Consider the following 19,096-nt stretch of genomic DNA (forward strand, 5'->3'; position numbering starts at 1 on the left):
TTTTGAGACGGAGTCTCACTCTGTCGCCAAGGCTGGAGTGCAGTGGCCGGATCTCTGCTCACTGCAAACTCCACCTCCCGGGTTTACGCCATTCTCCTGCCTCAGCCTCCCGAGCAGCTGGAACTACAGGCCCCCACCACCACACCCGGCTAGTTTTTTGTATTTTTTAGTAGAGACGGGGTTTCACTGGGTTAGCCAGGATGGCCTCGATCTCCTGACCTCGTGATCTGCCCGTCTCGGTCTCCCAAAGTGCTGGGATTACAGGCTTCAGCCACCGCGCCTGGCCCCAATCCTATCTCTTTTATTTCATTTCAGCTCTGTCACTTACCAGCTGTGTGGCTTTAGGCAAGTTACTCAATATATGTGCTCCAGTTTCTTCATCTATAAATAGGGCTAAAATACTAATAACCTACTTCATAGGGTTCTTACGAGGATTAATGAGTTAATGCATGCCAAGCACTTAGAACAGTGTCTGGCCCATAATAAAGCACTCCATAAGTATTGGCTGTAAAAACGACAATGGAACCAACATCACTCAAGCCTACTAAGCATCACTTTCATGCTGGTCATTTCCAAGTCTACCTCCTTAGTTTGAACTCTGTCCTGAGTTCCACATCTATATTTCCAGTTGCTGCTAGATATGTCCTTTAAAAACATAATTATTCAGTAAATATTTCTGAGTACCTACTATTGGGGTTCAAAGGAGTCCAATAAATAACAGCCTCTTCCCCAGTTTAGCTCTGAACCAATTAAAGAGAAGGACAAAAAAGTAAGGCAACTGGAAGATCAAAATATCACCTTTAGTGCTGAAAATCTGTTAATAGAGAATGAGGCTTTGTAGGCAGGCAAGTGGGCTACAGCCTAGACTCCCCAGTCAGACAGAACCAGACTGGCACAAGTCTACTGCAAGAGCAGATTCTACCCCTGAACAACTGACGGCCTGGAGGAGCACAGCAGAATGGACACGGGCTTCCTAAGCGTTAGCAAAAACAAAGAGAAAAAGAAGGAGCTGAGCTACTTATGTCCAGCTGCTCCTAATACATTCATCAATCAGATAAATTAATTCCTTGTTCTCCGGGGAAGAGTGAAAGAGGGAGGAAGAGAGAGGCTAAAAAGATTACACTGGTGGGGATCCCTTCCCATAAAAGGAAATATATGGAGTAAGGGTGCAGTGTTTTCCCCAAAACCTATCACATGCCGGAGTATTGTGCTAAGCACTGGGCATCTCTACCTGGGTACACTATGGGCATTTTAAACTGAACATCTCTAAAACTCTCATCTACTCCTCATACATGTTGCTCCTATGTTTTGGGTTTTTTTTTTTTTTTTTTTTTTTTTCCTGGTAGCATCACCAACCTTCTAAGTATCCTGGGTAGAAATATCAAACCCATTTTGACTTGTGATTTCTCTTGACTTTCACATTTGCATCACCAAGGACTGCACATTATTTTGTTTAAGCAACTTTTGATTCTTCCCCCTTTTCTTTCCCATTGCCCCTGCCCCAGTCAACACTCTCACAATTTCTCCCCCAGACCATTACTGTAAGCTCCTGACTTCATGTCTTCCCATTTTATCCAAACCATTTTTTGTCTTCCAGCCTGAACTCTGCCTTATCTATGGATCCACTTCAGTCATAATTAACAACCCTTTCCCATAGGTACTAAATCTACACTGTGATTAATTTCTCTTTTGATACTTACACTGTTCATTTCAGTATCTCAGGGTGCTTAAAAAAGTACTCTGAACATACTTGGCACACAATAGATATTTGTTAAATGAATGACCTAAATTAGTAGTATAGGCAGAGAACACAGGATGTAAATCCCATGGCCCCACTTAATTGTTTAAAAACATGTATGGAGCACCTACTTTGTGTATAACAATAAGAAATTCTGCTATTTTCTTAATTTTGAGCTACTAAACGTTGTATTTCATCCTAGACTGACACTTCAAACACTTGTTTTGATGTATCCAACAAGCATGTAAAGAAGAAAGATCTATTAATTGAATAAAAGGTATGCTCAATGTCTATGTCTTGTTCAGTTATGGCTCTTGCTACTGGAAGACATTATTTACACAGTTTGGAGCTTTTTACTGAGAACTGGACTGAGATACTGTTGTCAGCACCCATTGTTTTAAATGACCAATACTTCAGTCCCTCCTTCCTTGAGTCCCTCCTTCTCTTCTGGGAAGGCCTTTCATCAGATACTGACTCATTGGCCTAGGTATGGGCAGCTGACCCAAGTTGAGTCAAAGTCCTTCTTGGGAATGTAGCATGAGACTGATGAATTGAGGTTCAGTCTCATCACTCTCTTAAGAGATTTTTAACTATAGGTACGCTTGGCAACCACGTCTTGCCATATGGACTAAAACAAGAGAGAGTAAAGAAAGAATTAAGTAGAAATGAGAGACAAAGAACCTCAATCGGATTTAAGTTCCTGGTTCCAGCTGTTCCTGAAGTCAACTGAACTTCCTGTCTTTGGTTCCATGACATTCCAGTACACTTCATACATTTCCCTTTCAGCCTAGGTTTATTTATACCCGTTTTCTGTTCCAGGCAATTAATAATCCTAACCAGGATAGTTGCCAATTTGTTCCTCAAGATGGCGCAAGAGCTCTCACTCTCATATAATTTTTTAATTAGATGCTTTTAAGAAATTGCAGTAAAAACACAACAAATGTACTATCTTAACCATTTTTAAGTGTACAGTTCAGTAGTGTATATCCACATTGTTATAAAATGAATTATTAGAACTTTTTCATTTTGCAAATCTGAAACTCTATACTCATTAAACAAAAACCTTTTCCTCCTTCAACTCCTCCACCCTGCCCCCTGCTAACCACCGTTCTACTTTCTGTTTCTGTGAATTTGACTGCTTTAGATGACTTGTTTAAAACATACAGTATTTGTCTTTTTGTGACTGGCTTATTTCACATAGCATAATGTCCTGAAAGTTCATTCATGTTGTAGCACATAATAGCATTTCCTTCCTTTTTGAGCCTCAATGGTATTCTATTGTATGTGTATACCATATTTTATCTAGTCATCTACTAATGGACATTTTGGGTTGATTCTACCTATTGACTTTTGTGAATAGTGCTACTGTGACCATGGGTGTGCAAATATCTGATTCAGACTCCGTATTCTTTTGGAGGCATACCCAGAAGCAGGACTGTTAGATCATATGGTAGTACTAGCGTCCAGAATTGGTTGCTTCTGGTGGGTTCTTGGTCTTGCTGACTTCAAGAATGAAGCTGCGGACCCTTGCGATGAGTGTTTATTTTTTATTTTTTATTTTTTTCCTCTTTGAGACGGAGTCTTGCTCTGCTGCCCAGACTGGAGTGCAGTGGCGCAATCTCAGCTCACTGCAAGCTCCACCTCCGGGGTTCACGCCATTCTCCTGCCTCAGCCTCCCGAGCAGACGACCATCACCACGCGCGGCTAATTTTTTGTATTTTTTTTTTAGTAGAGACAGGGTTTCACTGTGTTAGCCAGGATGGTCTCAATCTCCTGACCTCGTGATCCGCCCACCTCAGCCTCCCAAAGTGCTGGGATTACAGTTGTGAGCCACCACGCCTGGCCTGAGTGTTACAGTTCTCAAACACGTTGTGTCTGGAGTTTGTTTTTTCAGATGTTCAGATATGGCACGTCTGGAGTTGCTTATTCCTCCTGGTGGGTTCCTGGTCTCGCTGACTTCAGGAATAAAGCCACAGACCACTTCAGTGAGTGTTACAGCTTTTAAAGGTAGTGTGGACCCAAAAAGTGAGCAGCAGCAAGATTGATAGTCAACAGTGAAAGAACAAACCATCCACAACCTTGGAAGGGGACCCCCAGTGCATTGCCGCTGCTGGCTCGGGTGGCCAGCTTTTATTCCCTTATTTAGCCCTAACCACATCCTGCTGATTGGTCCATTTTACAGAAGGCTGATTAGTCCATTTTACAGAGTGCTGATTGGTCCATTTTTACAGAGTGTTGATTGGTACGTTTACAATCCTTTAGCTTGACACAGAGTGCTTGATTGGTGCATTTACAATCCTCTAGCTAGGCAGAAAAGTTCTCCAAGTCCCCACTTGACCCAGGAAGTCTGGCTGGCTTCACCTCTCAGTAGTTTTTTTTTTTTTTTAATTGTTTTGATGACACTTTATACTATTTCCTATAGCAGTTGCACCATTTTACAGTCCCACCAACAGTGCATTAGGGTTCCAATTTTTCCACATCCTCACCAACATGTTATTTTCTGTTTTTGCTTTATTTTGTTTTGCTTTTAGAGTAGCCACCCTAATGGGCATTAGGTGATATCTCATTGTGGTTTTGACTTGCATTTCTCCGATAATTAGTGATTAGCATCTTTTCATTTGCCTTTTAGTTATTTTTATATCATCTTGGGATGAATCTGTCTTCAAGTACTTTGCCCATTTTAAAATGAAGTTATTTGATTTTTGTTGTTGTTGAGTTGTAGGAATTCTTAATATATTATGGATTGAAACCCCTTATTTAGATAAATGATTTATAAATATTTTCTCACATTCCATAGGCTACTTTTGTGTGTGTGTGTGTGTGCGCGTGCATGCGCAATTTATTTTTTAAATTGATATATCAGAGTTGTAGATAATTTTGGGTTCATATGTATAATTTCAAATTAAAAAATCATAAGAATATGATTTATTCAGTTAGATTCAGCAAACATTTATAGGGTACTTATAATGTGTAAGGTATTTTGTGCCCAGTGCTAGGTTTGATTTAAATGGCGGCCTCCTGACATACTCCTTTCACTACAGTTTGAACCCAGTTTAGCCCCAGGAAGGATGGTCTTAAAAGTCATAATTCAGTCTATGCATTCTCTTGATACTAGCTCAACCTAAGGTTTTGTGTGCACTAAAGCACTGCAGGGAGACTAGGGTGCTGGGTCTTCTCAGCCAGTTCTCAGCTAGGGTGCTGGGAGACCAGTTCCATCTAAGGGTTTCAGATTAATCCTGAGCCAAATTAGTGGGATCATGAGTCAGTCCCATGAGGGATGAACAAAACTAAGTCAGACTCCAGACTTCAGTCTTCAGATTCACAGGCTTCTCAAAGTCAGGATGGAACCAAACCTTGGTTACTAGCCTATGATTTGGAGGGCTTGAAATCCAGCTGAACATATCAAAGATGTCAAGTAATTAATTATCACTTCCCCACTGCTATGCCAAGGTAGTCCTACCGAGTTACACAGAGCCTCAGAATCCTCAACACTGTTCCCCAGACAACCGGTCAATGAGAAAGCATACAAGATGAAACCTAATTGCCATCTTCGACCTATATGTCATACATATTGTTTTTGTGTTGGGCTTTCTCTTACGTAATACAATCTTAACTGGAATTGAATGATCAAACTCTTAGTGAAGAGGACTCTATAGAGATTTTTGTGCCTTGGTATATATATCTATTAATGTAATTAAATTTTAATTTAGATTTTACTCTTTCCCTAGTAAATCCATACAAAAGTAGGGAGGAACCCACCTGTCACTTTGATATCCCCTGTTGCTTTGGCAATGTCATTTTCAATCATACAGGAGTATGTGTTGTTGATCGTAACATTGTACAGCACAGACACAACCTTCATGGTCACATTCTCAGAGTTCAGCTCAAAGCTGGTATTGGAGACTTCCGAGAAGTTGGCTCCCTGGTCAACTTGGGATGCCCAGACCACTGTGGGCTGGGGGAACCATCGGGGAGCCTCACACCGCAAGGTCTCTGAGCTGGCGTTATAGTCCACATTCACCTCTGGCATGCTGAAGGCTGCAGGGTCAAAAGTCAAAAAGGGCAGATGCCAAAGTCAGACACATAAGACAATACAGCCTTTGAAGTGCTAGGTCTTAAAAATGCAGTCTTTTTTTTTTTTTTTTTAACCATTGAAGCTACTCAGTACTTCCTCAGAGGTCCATCTGTGTGTGGCCAATTGTATTATAGGCACGAATAATTATTTGTTCATAGTGTTGCTATACATCACAACCCTTTGGCCAATCACAGACCCCAAGGACCTAAATTCTAGGTATATTATTGTTACAATAGATAATTTTCTCCAAGTAAGAGGAACTTCAGTGGTCATAAAAAAGCTTATCCCTTAGGGAAACTAGGCATTTTCCTGGGGACCTATGAAGCTTCCGGATTTTATGTATTTTTCTCCCTGGAGGATAAAGTTAGAGTGGGGAGTGAGAAGGAGAAAGAAGAAACAAACAGCATTCATCTATCACCCAGAGAAATTCCATCTACAAGCTTTGTCATCACAGAGATTTGGAGTTTGCTTGGGTAGAGACTGTCCAGCTCTGGTATCCAGGGATAGAAATAGAAATTTGTTTTCCTCCAAGGTAATTCTCCTCACTGGAGAGGTAACTGCATTTTGAAATTAAGACTTAGCTTCCCCCCATATCCAGGCAGAGAGACAGTTGTGGAAAAATGGTAAAGCCTGGACTTTTTATGGGGGCAAAATATAATTTATTAATTTATTTGGCATCTTCCTTTACCTGGGACTGAGCTGGTGCTGAGTAGGTAGTAAAAGGAAAGCCCTTGCCTAACCCTTAAGGAGTCTGTTATCGAGCAGGGGAGACAAGACTCATATGCTCGGAGCAGGCAGGGAACACGCTCTTGGGAGATGATGTGGGAAACTAAGTTTACATGACAATGAACCACCATTCATTGAGGGTATACTCTGTGCCAGTACTGTATTCCAGACCTTATTTCATTTGTTCCTCACAACACTCCTGCGAATACTAGTATCCCCATTAAAAAACAAATCAACTTTTAATTTTGAAATAATTTCGGGTGTATAGAAGAATTACATAGAAGGTATAGAGTTCTGGCATAAGCCTCACCCAGTTTCCTCTAATGTTAACATCATAAATAACCAATGTACATTAGTCAAAACTGAGAAACCGGCCAGGCGCAGTGGCTCATGCCTGTAATCCCAGCACTTTGGGAGGCTGAGGTGGGCAGATCACCTGAGGCTGGGAGTTCGAGACTGGTTGACCAACATGGAGAAAGCCAGTCTCTACTAAAAATACAAAATTAGCTAGGTGTGGAGGCACGTGCCTGTAATCCCAGCTACTTGGGAAGCTGAGGCAGGAGAATCACTTGAACCCAGGAGGCGGAGGTTGTGGTGAACCTAGATTGCGCCATTGCACTCCAGCCTGGGCCACAAGAGCGAAACTCCATCTCGAAAAACAAAAAGAAAAAACAGAGAAACTGTCATCGGTACATTACTATCAATTAAATACCAGATTTGATTTGTATTTCAAGTTTTTCCACTAATGTTCTTTTTCTGTTCCAGGATTCCATCCAGAATACCACCATGTTGCCTGATTTTCTTCTAGTCTGTCATGTTTTCCCAATTTCTGTATATTCCATGACCTTGACTGTTTTGAGGAGTACTGGTTAGGTATTTTGTAGGACTACCCTCTGTTGGAATTCATCTGATGTTTTTCTCCTGATTAGACTGAGGTTACAGGTTTGAGAGAGGAAGAGCACAGGAGGCAAAGTGCCCGTCTCATGACATCATATCAGAAGGAACATGCTGTTAACATGACTTATCAATGATGTTAACCTGGATCACCTGACTAAAGCAGTGTTTGCTGGATTTCTTTGCAAGCTGGATTTCACTAAGTCCAATATACCCTGAGTGGGGTAGGGAAGGTTTCAAGCTCCATTTTCTGGAGGGGAAGAGATCTAAATAAATTATTTGGAATTCATCTGTAAGGGGAATTTGTTTCATATCCCTCATTTATTTAAAAAGTATGAAGTCATATGTATTTATTCTATACCTTTGAGTTATAATTCAATACTATGTTATTTATTTTGTTGCTTAAATTGCTACAGCTTTGCCATTAGAAGCTCTTTCAGTTGGCTCCAGTATCCCTTTGACATGACCCCATTTTAAGATGAAGAAACTGAGGCTCAGAGAGATTGCTTTGCCCAGGTCACTGTACGTACACAGGTCTGATTCTAGATCTGAGCTTCGAATCATTGCACATACATGTTATGAGGTGTGCAAGAAAGGCCTGTGTATACTAGTTTAGGCTGGAAAGGCCCGGTTTCGGTCTATCCTTCAAGGCTGCCCTCCAATGCCAGCTTCTCCAGGGGGCTTTCCCGTGCCTCCCCTCCTATGCATTTGAACGGGATCTCTCTCTTCCTCTCAATCACTCTATTTATATTTCTCTTAAAGCATTTGATACACTTTACTAATTATTATCATTTACAGACTTTTATTATCTCTGTCTGGACGCTTAACTCTGTGAGATCTATCTATGAGCTCTGCAAGGGTAAGGGAAATCTGTTTCATCGTCTTTGTACTCCTCACAGTACCTGAGTCCCTTGTATATAAATTCAGAAAACATATGTTAAATTGGGTTGGCAACAAAGGGTGGATTTCACTGTTGCCGGGGAAGGGGAATTAATAAGTTTAGAGGGCAGTGTTGTTTTCATTTTGGTTAGTTCCCTTTGAACTTCTAAAATGTGCGCACTGTCATGAGTCTCTGAAGGTACTGATTTCAGGACTGGACTTGGGTCTACTTAGCATGGAAATGTCCCAGGCTAGGCTGCTCTTATTAGCTATACCAGGGGCTACCACAAAAGAGACTACATTTATTTTGTCAAATAGAGAACACACCGGGAAATTCTGAAGCAGCGAGAACCCAGAACAAAAGATTTTTAAGGCCTCTCTTATAGTTGGCTACTTTTGGGGTTGGTGTGGGTCTTGGCCATAAAATGGCAAAAATAGCTGTTAGCAGAATTGGGAGCGTCATTGACTGATATTGGTCATAACATATTTCATCAGCAACTCGTAATCTTTAGCCTCAAATACTTTTGGTGCTTTAAAAAAATGTCTCTCCAAAAGTAACTCACCTCCAGTTTTATACTCAAGGTTAGCATTCCCCTTGCCTTTAGAAGTGATGATATAACATTTGTAGGTGCCAGCGTCTGTAAGTTGTACATTTTTCAGCCGCAGAGAGGCATTGCCAACTATCACTTGATCAGCAAACACTGCTGTCCGGCCTCTGAACATTTCATCCTGCTCCGACAGCTCATCTTTGCCTTCTTTGAACTCATGGACCAAGCCTATAACACCTTCCTTCAGCCATTGTATCACGATATCAGAAAGTTTGATGTCAGGTTCAAAAGTGCAGCTCAGGATTCCATCCTCCCCAATGTTCCCAGCTGAGGCAACAGTAGTGACTGTGATGGAGTGTCTCCCTGCAGTTCAGGAAGCAAAGATCAATGCTAAGGGAAGCCTTGGAACTTCTACAACAAAACCCTTCATTACTGAAAGCCAGACAGAGACTTCTGTGATAAATTAAAAATACAGAAGAACATGAGAGGCATTAAGAAAAAGAAGACAAGAAGAGAAAGAGCAGGAAGACAATCGTTTTGATATATATAGAGAGCAGATCTGTCATATATAATGGCTTATGTAAGACCAAGTAACCCAAACCCTGAGAACACATCGGACTTGGGGTTTGAAGATGAAAATTCAGGTCTTGATTTTGTCACTTAATAGCCATGTAACCTTCAATAAGTCATGTAATCTTCTTGGATCTTAATTAATTGGAGGTAACAATATCTGTCTTACCTACTGTATTAGTCCATTTTCACGCTGCTGATAAAGACATACCTGAGACTGGGAAGAAAAAGAGGTTTAATTGGACTTACAGTTCCACATGGCTGGGGAGGCCTCAGAATCATGGTGGGAGGTGAAAGGCACTTCTTACAAGGTGGTGGCAAGAGAAAAATGAGAAAGATGCAAAAGAGGAAACCCCTGATAAACCCATCAGATCTCATTAGACTTACTCACTACCACAAGAACAGTATGGGGAAACTGCCCCCATGATTCAAATTATCTCCCACTAGGTCCCTCCCACAACACATGGGAATTATGAGAGTATAATTCAAGATGAGATTTGGGTGGGGACATAGCCAAACCACATAATTCCATCCCTGGCCCCTCCAAATCTCATGTTCTCACATTTCAAAACCAATCATGCCTTCCCAATAGTCCCCCAAAGTATTAACTCATTTCAGCATTAACTCAAAAGTCCACAGTCCAAAGTCACATCTGAGACAAGGCAAGTCCCTTTCACCTATGAGCCTGTAAAATCAAAATCAAGCTAGTTACTTCCTAGATACAATGGGGGTACAAGCATTGGGTAAATACAGTCATTCCAAATGGGAGAAATTGGCCAAAACAAAGTAGTTACAGGGCCTATGCAAGTCCAAAATTTTAAAGCTCCAAAGTGATCTCCTTTGACTCCAAGTCTCACATCCAGGTCATGCTGACACAAGAGGTGGGTTCCCATGGTCTTGGGCAGCTCTGCCCCTGTGGCTTTGCAGGGTGCAGCCTCCCTCCCAGCTGCTTTCATAGGCTGGCAGTGAGTGTCTGTGGCTTTTCTAGAAGAACAGTGCAAGCTGTCAGTGGATCTACCATTCTGGGGTCTGGAGGACAGTGGCTCTCTTCTCACAGCTCTACTAAGTGGCACTCCAGTGGGGACTTTGTGTTGGGGCTTCAACCCCATATTTTCCTTCTGCACTGCCCTAGCAGAAGTCCTCCATGAGAGCCCCACTCCTGCAGCAATCTTCTGCCTGGCATCCAGGTATTTCCATACATCTTCTGAAATCTAGATGGAGGTTCACAAACCCCAATTCTTGACTTTTGTGCACTCACAGGCTCAACACCACATAGAAGCTGCTAAGACTTGGGGTTTGCACCCTCTGAAGCCATGTCCAAGCCCCTTTTGGGCACAGCTGGAGCAGCTGGGACACAGGGAACAAAGTCCCTAGGCTGCACACAGCATGGGGACCCTGGGCCCGGCCCACAAAACTGTTTTCTCCTAGGCCTCCAGGCCTGTGATGGGAGGGGCAGCCATGAAGACCTCTCACATTTTCCCCATTGTCTTGGGGATTAATATTCAGTGCCTCATTACTTATGCAAATTTCTGCAGCCAGCTTGAAATTCGCCTCAGAAAATGGGTTTTTCTTTTCTTTCACATTGTCAAGCTGCAATTTTCTGAACTTTTATGCTCTGCTTCCCTTATACAACTGAATACCTTTAACAGCACCCAAGTTACCTCTTGAATGCGTTGCTGCTTAGAAATTTCTTCTACCAGATATCCCAAATCATCTCTCTCAAGTTCAAAGTTCCACACATCTCGAGGGCAGGGGCAAAATGTCGCCAGTCTCTTTGTTAAAACATAACAAGAGTCACCTTTCCTCCAGTTCTCAACAGGTTCCTCATCTCCATCTGAGACCACTTCAGGCTGGACCTTATTGTCCATATCACTATCAAGCTTTTGGTCAAAGCCATTCAACAAGTCTCTAGGAGGTTCCAAACTTTCCCACATTTTCCTGTCTTCTTCTGAGCCCTCCAAACTGTTCCAGCCTCTGCCTGTTATCCAGTTCCAAAATTGCTTCCACATTTTCAGGTATCTTTTCAGCAGTGCCCCACTCTAGTGGTACCAATTTACTGTATTAGTCCATTTTCATGCTGCTGATAAAGAAATACCTGAGACTTGGAAGAAAAAGAGGTTTAATTGAACTTAACAGTTTCACATGGCTGGGTAGTCCTCAGAGTCATGATGGGAGGTGAAAGGCACTTCTTAAATGGCAGTGGCAAGAGAAAATGAGAAAGATGCAAAAGCGGAAACCCCTGATAAAACTGTAAGATCTTGTGAGACTTACTTACTACCAAGAGAACACTATGGGAGGAACTGCCCCCATGATTCAAATTATCTCCCAACAGGTCCCTCCTACAATACAAGGGAATTATGGGAGTATAATTTAAGATGAGATTTGGATGGGGACACAGAGCCAAACTATATCACCTACTTTAAAGGTTTCTTATGAGGATCAAATCAAATGGATATTAACTTGATTTGCAAACTGTAATTACACATATAAGGTATTGTTATTCTCAGTTAACCAGAAGTGGCACAGAAGTGAAATCTCATGTTAGCTAAATGTGGCTAGTCATTCTGAAGAATGCTGAATTCGAAAGTGCTATGACTTTTATCTCAATTTGAATGATGAAGAAACTAAGGCATTGAGAAAATAAGTGATTTGATCAAGTTTACAGTGCTAGCTGTAGCATAATGAAGAACTGTGTTTAATTCGGTTGACTTTTGGTTTAACATGAAAGCCACCCTCTCCTCTCCAAACATACCACCAGTAGAAATATTAATTATGTGCCAGCTGTATCCAACTACTTCTTCCTCACTTGGCCAGACTACAGCCCACCCATTCAGGGAAGGATCAATCAGCTGTTCATTGTACACTGGGGGCTGCTGACTGAGGACACTTACTGGGGTGATTTAATTAACTGAATCTTCTTGAGAGGCTCTTTCTGTGGCTTGGATATGAAACTAAGGGCAGATGGCCTTGGAGTCCAAGAAGAGAGTGGAGGAGACACAAAGAAGTATGGGGGAGAGACCATGGGAGAGAAAAATGGAAAGAGTCTTCTATCCCCAGAGCTGTCTTGGATCCTGGGGGTGTTCAGGTCTAGTTCTTGTCCTAATCTCTGCATATCCTTTAGACAAAACCTGATATTAAAGTGGCCTGCACAAATCTCTCTTTCTCACAGCCAAAAAAGCCCAACATAACGGGTCCTGAGCACTTCTTAACTGGACTTTTCAGCTTCTTTATTGGTATTTCTACCTTTCATCTTTGCCTCCATCCAATCCACTTTACATGCATTAATCCTACAGGTAGACCTTCTTACAATATAATTTGAACATGTCTGTTTCCTAATCACTCATCTTTAATGGTTCCTAACAGCTGTGGAATGGATTTCACATTTTCCAGCCTGACCTTCAAAGCCAAATACTGCCTGGTACATAGTAAATGCTCCATACATATTAGCTCTTATTGCTATCTTTGCAGCCCTATCTCCAACTACATCCTCTCATAGTCCATTCTGTCTATCTGTATCAAATTATTTGTTGATTTTCTGCCTTCAATAAAAAACACACAAACAAAGCAGACATGTGTGTTTTTTTTAATGTAAGAGGTAAACATTATCGGCATAAGGATATCCTTGGCTCTTCTTCTCTTCCAGCCTATTAGGGGTTGGAATTATCTCATTGACTCCTAGACCTCTACAAAGTAAATGAGGGTAATGAATGAGGAAGAGAGAACTGGAGAAGCTAATCTAGATGGATTTGCAGCAGAAAGAACAGAAGGCTACTGATGGAAGAAAAATTATAGCTAGAAAAGGAGGAAGAGGAGACAAAAATAAGTACATAGCCTGGTTTGGAAGGATGTTTTAGAGGCTTGAGATTGTGAGAAGAGAGACTTTGGAAGCAGCTGCCATGCATGGCCATTCCTGTGGGAGATCTGGGAGAGGAATTATAAAAGGGGACAAAATGAAGTTTTTGTGGTGTAATAAGAACACAACACACCTCCATTCCCTGCGTTGGTATTTTCTTGAACATTGATTTAAAGATTCAGTTTGCTTTTCAAGTATTGTTACTTAAAGACTGATATCCAAGGCATCCCAGGCTAGCATGGGTTATACAATTACACTATGCGCCTTCACACCCCTGTTCATCTTGCACCTTTTAATTCACAGCTCACACTTCTTTACCACCAGTTATCCAAATTCTACTTATATTCAAGTCTGTTCAGATGGCAGCCCTCCCATGAAACCTTCGTTTAATTAACGAAACGAAAAATTAGTAGATTCTCTCTTTACTTTCTTGTAACTTTTTTTTTTTTTTGCCTTTATTATAGCAGCTATCTCCCTCTACCTGGTCTCTAGTCTATCTCTGGAACTAGTTTGTGAGTGTTTCAAGAGCAGAGACTGTCTTAATCCTATCTGTAAGTCCTGTAGTGCCTACAGCTATGTTTCTGCAGAGAAAAATAATGTTTGTTGAGTTTATGAATAAATGAATAAATAAATGGAAATCAGTAGAAATCAAAGCATTGTTTGAGATAGGCTAAAATTATTGTAGGGGTAAGGGATGTTTGGCGGGATTACCACATCTAAGTTTTGGGGAAATGTGAGCCAGTGAAAAGGAAGGCAATAAAAATACAGAGAGGTTCACAATAAAATCATGAATCAAATACAACCATGTTAGAGCAAGGGTAAATTTGAGGGTTATTGATAAAGTGCCGTTAAAGTTGAATTGAAAAATTACTTCTCAGAAAAAAAATACATGATTAGCATGGTTTATGGAGAGAATGAAATGGTAATGACATATCTTAGTTCAGTAATTGTATTACTGAATTAATTTTAATATGTTGGCCTTGAGCTCACAGGTAGGAAAACCAGCCACCTATCTCCCAGAGAAGTTAATGATTAAAAGCAGCAGCTGTAGAGTGCCCCAGGGACCTGCTGCAGGTTCTAGTCATTTAAGGTTGCATTAATGATGTGGCAGATGGAATGAGTGTAATGTTGATTAAATCCCCTCCACCTCAATGTCAAATAAAGAAGAGAAATAAGAGCCAGTGAGAACTTAAAAAAACCACAGGGACCTAGCCATTGCTTTGCACCCAGAAAGCAGTCAATAAAATACTTGTTTGTTAAGTGAATAAATGATTGTTAAAAGTGATAAAATTTAATTTGCAAGCAACCACATGTAAATATTACTTCTCACAAGAAAAGAAACTATTCAGACTTGCAAACAAACATAGGCTCAAGAAGGATTATACCATGTGACCTCGTATGACTCTCCAGGCCTATTGATCACCAGCGATTCTTTCTTATTTTTGTTTTTTGGAGACAGAGACTCACTCCACCAAAGATTCTTGTGTGATTTGTTGAGTCAAAGGACAAAAGGGCCCCATGGAGATGGGTTAGAGGCAGGTACCTATTGATAGAGAATTCATTAAATGGGCACAGATTTTAAGCATTTCATTAGCCTCTAAGATTTCATCAAACCCCTTTAAAATCGGAAGACTGAGCCACTTACTGAAAATTAATTATCCAGCTTGTGAGGGCTAATTACTACCACAGTTCCTGTCTGCATGAGGAAAGTGGGGCTGTTAAAGCGGGGGCAAGAGGAAACCTGAGCAGCTCTGTGTTCACACGACGGGAGGGAGTACTATTCAATCAGCGCTCCGTTGTAGGAGCAGGAATATCCTGAAGTGGGGGTACGGGTAACACAAGGCAAGGATTCTTTGCAGAAACTATGATGCTAGGGCAGCCTACAGCACTGGATAAAACCTGGAAAATGAGCTGTCCTTTGAAATGACTCAGAAAGACAAGTTCTGTACATTCCAATAGCATAGAGAGCATGCTAGATGTCTTCAGCAGATGGTCATCAGCATCTGCTAAAACTCAGCTGTCCAGATGGGCACCACAGCACACGGCTTACAAGGTGGAAATGCAAAGATTAACCTTGGGATCACACCTGTGAGTGCCACTCTTGCCAAAGAAGACGGTGGGGTTGACAGAACAGTTCGTTCTGTGAGAAGAAATTTAAAAGGACACTGGGCCAGGCCAGATACGGAACAATGTAGGAAAGCAGCAGAACATGGTGTTTGAGAACATGGCACAGATACAGGCTGTCTGGGTTCAAGTCCCAGCTCTGCCACTTATTGGATATGTAACCTTGGTCAAGTTTTCCAACCCTTTATTTCATAATTTTTTAAAATCTGTAAAATGGCGATACTCCCTTAGAGGGTTCTTGAAAGGACTTAATGACACGATGCAGGTAAAGTGCTTAATACAGTACCTGAATTGCCACATGCTAAACCTTAAATCAGTATTGATATTGATAACCATTACTAACTAGAATCATTTGGAAAGATTGCAGATCAGAGCCCCAGGAGGTAAGGAAAGCAACATTTCACTAAATGTTTGCTTACAGTGACTCATTTGAAGCCATGAGAGAGTAAGAATGACCATTATGCCCATTTGTGGATGAGGATAGAGACTCCGTGAGGTTAAATGGCTTGCTGAATGCCTTGGATCTAACTGTTAGTGGAGTCAGGGTCAGACACAACCTGGTCTGGTCCTGAGCCTATGTCCTTTCTACCATATTTTGCTGATACCCAGGGCCAGATTGAGACATGTAGAGTGCCAACCCAATAAGAAGGTATCCCTACTTCACTTAAAAATCCAAACAATTAAAAACCACAAAATAAGTGTAAGAAAGGCCCATAGCTGTTTATTTTCTCAGATGACTCAGAGTTTTTTTTTTTTTTTTTTTGGATAGATCAAATATTTTCTAAATAAACTGTGCGATGATTCCGTTTTGGTGTCATCAGCACACACCTAGTTGGTTTATCCAATGTCTGAAGCTGGAGCATTACTATAGTGTGATGGGTCCTTTACCAGGTTACTTAAGGGTTTGTGTCTGCTGCTTGAACCCCAACAGCTGGGCGGTGAGCCAAGGCCTTGGTGCCCAGCTGAGGAGCAGATGTCCCTGAGAACCTAAACATCCCAGACGGTATCTGAGAACACACCAAGAAAAACAGTCTCATTGCAAACACACCGCAGGCAAAGAGCCAGAAAACCAGCTTAAATGCAGCTTACACATGGGAGATGGCACAGATCTCTAGGGCTGTCTTGTGCCACCCAGGAGTGCCCTGTATGTAAGTCCTAATAAACTCAATTACTCACCAGACTGGACTTGTCTAAGTCATTCTTTGGTCTTTCAGCTGCTTCCCAGTTCTGGCAGGGGGGTGGGGGTTGTGGGGGCGATGCGGGACACATGTTACAGTTCCAGGTTTTGCTCCTAACAATTATTAGGAGGCAGCATCCTGTGGCTTCAAAGGAGGCCTTTCCTGGTGTGACCAGGAAATTGTGCAGTTCCTAGGAGGTGCTATAGGAATGCGTTAATAATAGCAAATTTTTACTAAAAGCATTGATGGCATCAATATAAATAACAATGGCAGTTGTTTATCACACACAGCTGTCAGGTACTCGATAAGAACTCTCCTTTAATTCTCACAATGACCCTGCCTATTTTACCAGTGAGGAAGCGTTTAAGTTGTATCCCAAAGGATATACAGTTACTGTGAGCCCTGAGATTGGAATGGCTCTGATTCTGAGATTCCTCCATTATACAGAGCTGTTCAAAGTCACTCAGAGAGTGCCTGATAGCACAAGGACTGGGCTGGGTATGGTTACGGGCCTTTCCATCACGTCTCCTTCCTTCCTGAAGGCTTATCCACAAGAGCTGTCCTTTAACCAGGGGCTGATTGGAACCCCTCCACCTCTCTTTCAAATGGTCCACCCCAAATGCATTTAATGTTTTATGGGGTCTTTATTTAGAATTTGTAAGGAGCAGGATGGCTATGCAAAGGTGGCCTATACAGCATCAGGAGAGTTACAAAAAAATAAAATTTCTTTCTGTATTGGGGAAAAGTTTTACATTTTCAAAAGCTATAGTCTCAGGAATCATGCCTGCAAGGCAAACCACAAAACACCCTTCTCCACCACAACTCTGTGTGGACGTGGTCCTTGGTATGGGGTGATGGGTAGGAGTGTAGGTTAGGGAAGCAAATTCCCAAGGCTGGAAATACAGCCATGCTCACTTGCTGACTGTGTGTGTCCTTCCAGAAATTTCTCATCTGAACATAGTAATAACATCTACCTCCTATTTGTTGTGTGTGGTAAGACAAATCATGTATGCAAAGTTATTTAGTACAGTAGAGTACATGAAGAAAGGATTCAAAAGATGTTATCATCATGATAAAGTTTAGATATTTGTCTTCACCCAAATCTCACGTTGAAATGTAATCCCCAGTGTTGGAGGTGGGGCCTGGTGGGAGGTGTATGGGTCATGGGGGCAGATCCTTCATAAATGGCTTGGGCTATCCCCTTGGTGATAAGTGAGCTCTTCGGCTCTGAGTTCACATGAGATCTGGTCATTTAAAAGTGACCACTCTCTTTCTCCCTCTTGCTCCTGCTTTCGACATATGACATGCCTGTTTCCCCTCGCTGTCCATCATGATTGAAAGCTCCCTGTGGCTTCACCAGAAGCCAGGCAGATGCCAGCACCATGCCTCCTGTAAAGCCTGCAGAATCGTGAGTCAATTAAACTTCTTTTCTTCATAAATTACCCAGTCTCAGGAATTTCTTTATAGCAGTGCAAGAATGGCCTAATACACATCATTGTCTGCTTAATGCTTTTTGCTTAATTTCAACATCTTATATATTAAACCAGCTAACATTTTATTGAATTCATGTAAAGTGTGCTCATATGATGATCTCTGATAAAGGTTATAGTCCTTTTAATAGAGGCAATTGAAAAATCCAACTAAACAGTATTAAACTAATAAACTGCCCATTTTATCCAAATAACCAGCTGTCACCCAGTGAAATGGAAAGGAGGCAGAACACCTTTTTATTGGCAGTAGTAGAGTTTCAAATTTTTAAATTACTGTATTGAGTACATTACTGGATTGAGTAGACTATTGCTTCTATCTATTCACACCTCCATGTATCCATCCAACTGTCCATTCAAAAAGCACTTAAGGAGCACCCTGCACATTCAAGGAACTGAGTTCAGTTCTCAAGGTGGCTGTCGCTATGCAACAGGAAAAGATAGGAGTAGCAAACCTGTTGACTAACACAGGGAAGTTATGACATTGTGAAAATTCTTGCTAGGGTAGTCAACACCACTAACAACCAAAAGATAAACAACTCTCTGAGTTCTGATGCCAAGTCAGTGAGCCTCAGGTCCAAGAAAGTTTTGTCATTAAGATTTAGAGTGACAAACAAATACTAGGGTTGTAATTGAAGGCGATGTATAAGATCAGGAATAGGGTAAATTATAATTAAGAGTGAAACCTTAGTGAGGAAGGTACCAAAATGTACTTTAGCATTCATATCTTTAAAACTTATTCTAAAATACTTGGTTTATCAGTCAATATTTTATTTCCTTATAAAGAATATATATGTAAATCTGAGAGCAGTGGCTCACACCTGTAATCCTAGCACTTTGGGTGGTTGAGGCGGGCAGATCACTTGAGGTCAAGAGTTCGAGACCAGCCTGGCTAACATGGCAAAATCCTGTCTCTACTAAAAATACAAAAAATTAGCCAGGTATGGTGGTGCATGCCTGTAATCCCAGCTACTCAGGAGGCTGAGGCAGGAGAATCACCTGAAGCTGGGAGGCAGAGGGTGTA

General features: G+C 41.4%; 1 protein-coding gene across 5 annotated transcripts in view; it reads right to left on the reverse strand.

The window, feature by feature from the left end:
• VTCN1 (V-set domain containing T cell activation inhibitor 1) overlaps positions 1-19,096 on the reverse strand; it is a 93,039-nt gene that overhangs the window by 4,756 nt on the left and 69,187 nt on the right. For 3 of the 5 annotated variants that reach the window (XM_012000846.1, XM_012000848.1, XM_012000847.1), the window contains exons 3-4: positions 8,876-9,223; positions 5,498-5,776 (exon numbers count right to left, since the gene is read on the reverse strand). In XM_012000846.1, the coding sequence (XP_011856236.1) occupies positions 5,498-5,776; positions 8,876-9,223 (627 nt within the window). Of the gene's footprint in view, positions 1-5,497; positions 5,777-8,875; positions 9,314-19,096 lie in introns of all 5 variants that reach the window. The other 2 variants (XM_012000849.1, XM_012000850.1) reach the window with 2 other exon arrangements.

Source organism: Mandrillus leucophaeus, unplaced genomic scaffold, assembly GCF_000951045.1.
Source record: "Mandrillus leucophaeus isolate KB7577 unplaced genomic scaffold, Mleu.le_1.0 Scaffold64, whole genome shotgun sequence".
Taxonomy (NCBI): Eukaryota; Metazoa; Chordata; class Mammalia; order Primates; family Cercopithecidae; genus Mandrillus; species Mandrillus leucophaeus.